We start from the raw sequence: 8,852 nt of genomic DNA, 5'->3' as shown, positions 1-8,852 counted from the left end.
ATTGTGTTGTATTTTATAGAGTGATCAAAGCTAAGAGTCATGATACCACCCGTGACACGGAACATTTTACATCCATAAATGTCACAAAGTACAACACTGTACAAATTCAAGTAGTGTAACATGCTCTGCATAACTGCCTGGACAGGTCTCTCCCTTCCAATCCCGCACAGGTAAAAAGGGATTTAGAGATATATTGCCATCCTAATCCTTACCCTCTCGGCCTGCACGGTTGACTTACACAGTGGAAGAAGCAAGCTGGGACATATGACTGGAACAACTTACTTTCAGCTGACTGCAACAGAGGAGGATCAGTTTGCGGCTGACTACTTTTTGGCTGATGGCATGCAACTACGAACGGTGTTTTCCTTGGAAACAGACTGTGGTGAAAAAAACCTACAGCTTTCAGCAACTACCCATACTGTCTTCCACAGATCCACAGACAACGTTAGCGTACACTTGCTCATGAAAATAATAACCTAGGCTCTAGACAGTACTTGGTTGTTTATGAATACAATGAGATAGGATCATAGAATCATAGAATCATTAAGGTTGGAAGAGACCTCCAAGATCATCGAGTCCAAGATCAAGATCATCATTTATATCTTGTTACGACGCTTAAAATTAGCACAGAGGTGCTCACTGTGGGCAGCATGCGTCCCATTAGGCGCTCCCTCTATCTTCTACCCATAGCAGCTAAGCCTTCCCAACAGGAAGACTGTTGCCAACTACAGAAATTTCCAAAACATCTCACATTATACCTGACAACTAAAATAAATTTACTTCAGATTGCCCCTCCTTCTGAACTAAACTATAAGATTGCCAGGATTTGATAGGAAGAACAAATAATGAGTAGTAGTAAAATAACTTCATTCTTTTATAGTCCTTCAGTTGTTATTTTTCTTTCTGATAAGTTGCTGAACTTATCACTTGTCTTCGTGAAAACAGTCTTCAAAAGTATAAATGGCTGCCTACTCATTTCTTTTCTTTGTAGCAAAGCAAACGCATATGATGCGTGTATAGACAACAAGCCAAGAGGAAAGCTAGCTGTGAATTTTCCGCACATCATCTGCTTCTGTACCTGAGGAAGCTCAGGTAACCCTAATGGCTTCCTGGCGCTCCTTGAGTCAGCCACAGACAAAGAAGAGCACTCAGGCAGCAAGCGACTGCAGAGCCTGTACCTACACTCACACTCTGAAACAGTATAGCACCAGCCAAGAGCTGAACTCCCCAGGAAAATACTGCTTTCGAAGGTCAAGTAAGCCTCCAAAATACTGAAAGCTTAACATAAATCTTGGGTAAAACTGTAGCTCCTAACCAATGCTAAAACGCTGAGTCTTTTCCACTCCCCTCCTCTCGTCACAAGCTTCTGACTAGTAAATACTTGAAGGAAAAGTTACATTTCCTTCCTTAGGGCTATTCCAAAGAATGATTCTGTAACTCTCCAAGATCCTTTTTAAGCCAAATGCAGGAAACAATCAATTAAGTAAGTTTTTTATTCCCATCCAGTTAAACTAGCAATGTTAGGTTTCAGTTGGAAAGCTCAAAATTATTTGCAAGAAGCAGTAAAAGGTGATGACAAGGCTTGATGGCCAGACCCAGCACGTTACCCTCCAGTGGTTACAGGTAGCCTCTCCTCTGTGTATCCGTATGTACTACCAACGCCTCTAACTGGAAATCTTCCAGCGAGACAGTCATTTAGAGAACTCCTTCTTTCAGAACGTAAGTTATTACAAGATGATTGTGTACTTATATGTATGTATGACACATCGCTCTGTGACTTTTGCCACTCGTTTTCCCAAAATGTGCTGCTTCATCAACTGGATCTTTTTACTTTGCAGGTACGGGGTAATATTATACAAAACAGGCATATCAAATAGGTACTATCAGAAATTTCTCTACTCAAAGAAAAATGTTTCAAAAGAAGGATTAACAGTTCAATTAAATAGAACAGGGTTGGACCGAAGGACTTAATTCACTTCTAGTTTTACATTCAAAATGGAAATACCAGGACAACACGATTTATTACAAAACCATTTTCTAAAGAGTACACAGAACATCAAACCCCCATTCATTTTTCCTGGCTACTTTTCTTTCAGACCTCAACGATGCCTTCCAATGACATATCATGCAGTCTTGTACATTTTACCATATTCATACAACATGTTAGTAGCACTTGATATTCCAAAATTCACGTCGGCTTAGGCAAGCACACTGAACAACAGGCACCTTGGAAATTCCTCTTTTTACTTCAAAGCAATTGTGTAAAAAATACACACATTTTTGAAGTACACTATCTTCCAACATTATTTGAAAAAGCATCTCAAATATATTTAGGCTGCTATTACATAGTAATAGGTATTTACTTATAGCTGTTGCTCTCAAGTTGAAATAGTTACACAGCTTTTCCAATCAATTAAGGTCGTTTGAAAATCATATGATCTTCATATAATGTTACTAGCACTGTAACAGTGATCCATTTTTAAAGCACACGAAAAAACACCAGAACCTTACGAAAAAATGCCAGAACAACCTTACAAAAACCAAACACATTATTAATGACATTTACAGAAAATGTTTTGTAACACAGATTCCAGTTCAGCAAGTGTTTGTGCTCCAAGTAACTTTATATATATATGAATGATCCTATTTGACTCAATAAGATTACTCATATGCAAAAAGTTAGTTCAGAGGCAACTCATCATTTAAAATTCCTAAGGAAGATGAGGTAATTAAACAACTGTCAGTAAAGCCCTTTCTGTGGTAAACATAAAAAAAAAAATAGTTTAAACAGATGTATCAGAATTCTAGTTAACAGTCTTATATACTATAAAATGCATACTGTATAGTACTAATGGTGTCCTGAAAAAAAAAACCTCTAAAGAATAGTTAAATGTATTTTTCATATGAAAAATTTCTAAATCCAGAGTTGTGTTTAATAGTGGCAAAATTCAGTCTCACTGATGAATGACTTAGTGATTTTATTTTTATTTTCTTGCGCATATTTTATGTGTGTGTATGTATATATCTTATACTCAACAGTGGAGCATCTCTGTTTGTTCTGTGTTTTGCCACAATTTACACCTAAGTAACATAATGATGTAACAGAAATTAGAACTTGGCACCATTATACTGATGCATTCACCTTGTCCTCAACCACATTGTCTCCTAGACACAATAAAGGTGTAGCCAAAGATTTATCCCGCCAATAAGATACAGTTATAGGTCCCATGAAGATTACTGACACTGAAGTACCAAATATGTACTGGCCTTGGACTTAGCAGATAACATGCCAGTTTTGAGACACATTCAAGTTGACAATAAATCAGTATCACACTTCCAATAACAGGAAAAAATACCTTAGAGGAATTTTGGTGTTAAAACATTCCACTTTTGAGTTAGCTATTAAATGGTAATGATCATAATGGACTAGGCAGTAGGGTTTTTTGTGGCCGAGATGTGCAGGCATTTTACAAGGCTATTTTTTTAAACTTCTGTGATTTTCAACTGCACAGTATTTCCCCCTTAAATCAATTTTGTCTTCCAAAAAAGAAGAAAAAACTCAAAACAAAAGATGTTTTAGCAGCAATCTTCTTATGAATTATACTTGTTTTCTATATCTGCACATGCAAACACTTCCACAGCCTCCATAACTCGTCCCTTTTGTGCATAGAAAAAAAGCAATAATTACGGGTTATGGAAAGCTAGAAAGAGCAAGGCACACTAGTTCAGTACTGCTTACTGAATTGTAGATGTATTTTTTCTCTCCCTCTCAGAACTATCTCAATGTTTGTCACCAGAAATTCCTTTCTGAGAAGTTTGTTAAAAGGGCACCAATTTCTCAGGGTGTATGGGTTATAACTATTTTTTTCAAGCACCCTTTTGAACTTATTTCAATTTTCTGTTTTTGATGATAGTCATGCTGACAACTTTTTTTGGTCCATCAAATTCTGTAGTACAATTACATGAATTTACTTTTAATAAATTACCATCTTTGCATATATCAGTCAAACCATGAAGACTAAACACTTGCAAATAAAATGCATTATTAATTTAATTGTCACAGCCTATTTAGCTAGCTTCTATTAGTATTTGCTATAATATGCAATGTATCAGAGGGCAGAATCAAATTCAAAACATAAAGAATAAACTGATTATATTGTCCTAGAGAAATTAAAAAATAGCAAGCTTGCAAAATTATAATCAAGGCATTAATGTTTTAAATAGGTAAGAAAACTACATAACTTAATTTATGATATGTTTATACCCAAAGTGATGGTTTAACATGCCGAAGAAGGATTTCTTTGGTTCCTTAAAGCCATTAAATGGCATCAAACTCTCTCATAATAGGAAGGGAAAGGTGGAAAGGAAAGCAACGGTGGTTTGGTATTTACTGCACCAGATCACGTGGCTTAAACATCCACCATCACCAGTGAGGGACTGCTACTAGAAAATTATATTGTTGTTGTAGCTCTGCCACTACTGTATGATGCTGCTCTGCATGAAGCTGAAGTGCCAGCTAAAAAGGTATTGTAGATAAGAAATATTCAAAAGATGGATGAAGAAATTTCAAAGGAAGAGAGCATGAAGTCACTCAAATATCACTTGTTTATGCCGGCCTGGGGGTAAAGCTGCAACAGCCTGCGCTACCGGATGGGGCAGGGAGGTTGCAGGCCTGAGCTGGCTTCTCTGCTCCTCGGGCAGCCGGCGCTGCAAGGGCTGTGAACCCGCCACCTTGTGGAGGGGTGGCAGGCACCCCCCCCGCACCGTGCTGGAGAGCCAGCCAGAAAGCCTTTGAGGACTATGGGAAGAAATGGGGAAAATGGAAACAGCCAGAAGGCTTTCAGAAGAAACACGCAAACAAAAGCCAGCAACAACCGATTCAGATTATAGCATCCTGCTTGTTTAGGAATTCATTTCAAGATGATGATCGCTAAAAATATGCCTCTCAGGCTAAGATGCTATATTTGGAAATCTATTGTATGTATCCTTTATTGCGCACATATTCACTAGGGTAACGCAAGTTATCTCTATGTTGTATTTATGATGATTATACAGTAAGTACCCCCTTGTAAAAGAACATAGTGGTATTGAATGCTTCCAGTTACAAAATAAGCCACCAGAGCAAAACATTTTTTGTAATTGTTGCGCTATGACAAAAGATAACCAGCATAAACTTTAATATGATATCTGCTTTGATGAAACCGTAATTGTTGTTTCGATGCATCATTCTATATTTTAGATGAAACAGAATATCTCAGAACTCTTTAAATAACCATGTGTTAGGGAAATTCTGGTTAAGCACTTTGTAGAGGAAATCTCATTAAAAATATAAGCACCACTTAAATACGTGCTTAGTCAAACATAAGGTGTATATGGTGTGTTAATTTAAAATTCTACTCTTGGGTCACTCAGTGAGATTTAAGTGTGATGAACCTGTGAGGAAAGGGTCTAATGGACTACCATTTCCAGCATCTTCAACGTGACCCAGAAAGAGTTTTGCAGTGTTCTCCTACAACTACTACCTATCATTTATTTTCCCCTTCTTTAATATCAAAACCAGAAAATACTCTTTATTTATGAAAGCATACACTGAAAGAATGAGTTACAAGGCAGTAATACTTGGAACAGTATCAAGCATCCAGCAGTGAACCCTGCAGGTAGGATACCTCCGTCTACCCAGACCGAAAGAGAATATGTGACCTTTTGGCAATCCAAAACCCATCCAGTTTCTAGTTGCCCCAAAAATTCAATGAAATAACAATAGCTATGCCACAATGTGCCTAATAAATCCGAGGCAAAATCTGTTTATTTGCAAACACAATGCTATTTAGTTTGTAACACACAGTAACATTTTAAACCACAGAAAAAATAACCTGCTCGCAAAAAAAGTTTGAAAATAAGTAACTGTATACAGATTGGAAAAATAAATTAATTCGTTTTAAAAATAGTCAAAACACCAGATCTCTGTTCCTGCCCAAGAACACTGAGGAAACTTTCCTTTTGATTCCTCTGTGGCTTTGACCTCAGTGATCAACATAAATGTCGGAAAGTCATTTTATAAAGCTATGAGCATCAAGGCCAGCAAGGGAAAAAAAAAAAAAGAATAAGATTTTGTTCTGTACTTGGAGGGACAGTTACAACTATGGAAATTTTGAGAAAATAATATCACCTGTCAAAAAAACGCCCCAAAAGGTGCAAATACTGCACCTTTTACGTAGAATTGCTTTCTACAGCCATTTTTCTATTGACACCCACAGACATGTCATAAGCACCACGCTGGCAGAGCACTTAAGCATGTTAGCTCCCTCTGTAGTTGGAGTTGAGCTAAAAGTCCAGGTGACTTCATTCTGGATAAGCTAAATATTCTAGATAAAGTCTCCACATATTATATAAGGTAAAATGAGAAAGAATTTTAAAGTAGTTTACCTTTCTTTGGGTGTGCCAACTCCATGCTTGCCCAGTAAATGAGTATTCAAATGCTTCTTCATCACAAACGCCACCCTACCAAACAAACAGAAAAGCCAGGAAGATTGGGTTTTTTATTAATACTTTTTTGGTTTTGTTTTTAAATACAGTATTTTTCTGTTTTGAGCATGCACTTGAACATATTTCATTAAAGGTGGGCTTTTAAAAACCCCTGCTAGGCTACGATTTAAATCTGGGAGTCCATTCTGTAACGACAGGTTTTCTTCAGATTGCAGTCATTTGGCTATTTTTCTAACAAATAAGTAATCACAACCATACATTGCTGATCAAAGAATGGAAAACCTGTTTCTGCTTCCCTTTGCAAATTAGAACATCTTATACAATATACTGATAATATAGTCTATTTTACCTAACTAACGTTTTCTCATGTTATAAACTAATAGAGTTTTAGTTACACCTTTGAATTTATTTAAGCCTAATGGGCCCATCCTGCAACCCTTCTTCATACAAGTCATTCCATTGTTTTGAATGAGTAACACAAAAATACAGCAAGATGAGATGCTTTAATCACTGCTAATGTCTGGTCAAACTTCATTGTATTAATTATTTAAAGAGATATACATGGAAACAAATTAATAGCCTTAGCTATAAAATAGCTTATTTTATAGCTTTGTGAAAAAAAGGATGGCAAAGGTGAAGCACATGTTCATGAATACACTTTGAGAGGAATATTGTTCAAACTGGCAAGACATTGTTCAAAGCATCAACAGCAAAATATATACTACCTGGCATTATGTTTCTACCAAACACAACACAGATAATTTACTTTAATTTTGGTGACAGACATAATGAAACAGATAGGAGCCTATCAAGTACCATTCTTCTGCTGATAAGACCATAACATCAATTTAATTATGTCATGTGACTGCTTCAAACAATTTAGATATCACACTGAAGCTTCAAACTAAAATGGTTCTCTCGATAAGCAAAAATTTTACTGCTGCAACTTTCAGTGTGAAAAGGGCTTGCAAACATTTTTGTTAATTATGTATTACAGCTGTCCTTCATAAAGTTAATTACTAATAGCTGAAAGGCAATAGACTCTATTTGCATATGTACATGAAAGGCATGACATATGCAAAAATATGATTTTAATTAGCATTCCATGATATGAAGGGCTACAAATCAAACTGGCATGTTATAAGATTTTTAACATTAAACGCTGAATTCATCTGGACGTGTTTGCAGTAATGGACAATGGAAGGACTGTAAAACACTAGCACTATGGGGTATAAGAGCCACAAAAGCCAAGAGACAGTACTTTTCCTTTACAAATATGTTAATGTAGCTTCTCCATGTCTGATCTACTGTGGGCACTTTCACACTATTACAGAGAATCTCTCTTGTGCATCCCTTAAGGTGTAAGAATATAATTCTGTCTTATTTAAAGGATAGCCATTTCCTTATTTTTTTTTTTACAAAAAGCCATTAAAAAAAAATTCTTAAATACTTTTCCTTACACAATTTAGAAGTATGGCACCATAATCATTACAACTGTGAATAATCTATCACACTGTTACCATCATTACTATGCAAGTGTCATCAGAATTACTGTACATCGGGAAAATAATTGTAAAAAAATAAAAAAAATGCGTTCTAATAACAGCACAAGGCATTCAAAACATACTGTCCTTGCTTTTCAGCAGAAATACTAAACACTTCCACACAGCCGTGAAAGGTACCAAAGAGATTTTAATTTAGTAACACTTGTATTTCCTGTTACAAACCTCCATTCTACCCCTTCTCTAAAAGAAAAATAAAACCAAAGATATTACTGTGAAAGGGCAATGTGCAATCGAAATTCTAAAGGTATACTTTGCTATTTACATGGAATATAAAGATCCCAACCAGCTACACAGTATTTGTAGGGAAGTTGTTTTTTTTTTCCTTCTGAGCCTGTGTACTTGAAGCTTCCAAACAAAAGCTGAACATTTCTTATACCACACAACTGCAGGGGGTACACACAGACATGCCTTTCCGCAAAATCAAAGACAAAGGCCTTGTTAATAATGTGAAGCAATTAATCTCACATTAGCTGCCTCCTCTCTGTTGTATCTAGGTTCTGAGTAACCATTTTGCTGCTGCTACACAGCACAAATAAAATGAAGACTGACTCAGTAAGCGTCTCAGCGCCTACTAACATTTTAAGCTTTTAATGCAAGGCTTGAAGACTTAAGACCTGAGGAGTGCAGAATGCCTCCGTGCAAGCCTGGAGTGCTCAGCATAGCTCAGGAACAGCTCCCCGCCTTACAGAATCAGGTCTTAAAAATAAAAGCAAAGTTGATATTTTCATAAGAAATTGAGAACAAGACAAAAAAAAATATTACCAGAGACAGCCCTTATTGAAACAAAAGATTTTTTTTCTT

General features: G+C 36.4%; 1 protein-coding gene across 1 annotated transcript in view; it reads right to left on the bottom strand.

The window, feature by feature from the left end:
• The window catches only part of LOC103917744 (zinc finger protein 407-like), a 215,797-nt gene extending 207,345 nt beyond the window's left edge, over positions 1-8,452 (bottom strand). The window contains exons 1-2 of the mRNA XM_009324934.1: positions 8,448-8,452; positions 6,427-6,501 (exon numbers count right to left, since the gene is read on the bottom strand). Of these exons, the coding sequence (XP_009323209.1) occupies positions 6,427-6,488 (62 nt within the window). The 5' untranslated portion in view covers positions 6,489-6,501; positions 8,448-8,452. The remainder of the gene's footprint in view (positions 1-6,426; positions 6,502-8,447) is intronic.
• Positions 8,453-8,852: the final 400 nt, after the last annotated feature.

This window comes from Pygoscelis adeliae, unplaced genomic scaffold (genome assembly GCF_000699105.1).
Source record: "Pygoscelis adeliae isolate BGI_AS28 unplaced genomic scaffold, ASM69910v1 Scaffold135, whole genome shotgun sequence".
NCBI lineage: Eukaryota > Metazoa > Chordata > Aves > Sphenisciformes > Spheniscidae > Pygoscelis > Pygoscelis adeliae.
The sequence above is the reverse complement of the archived record's forward strand: the minus strand, read 5'-3'. Positions and strand labels throughout refer to the sequence as shown.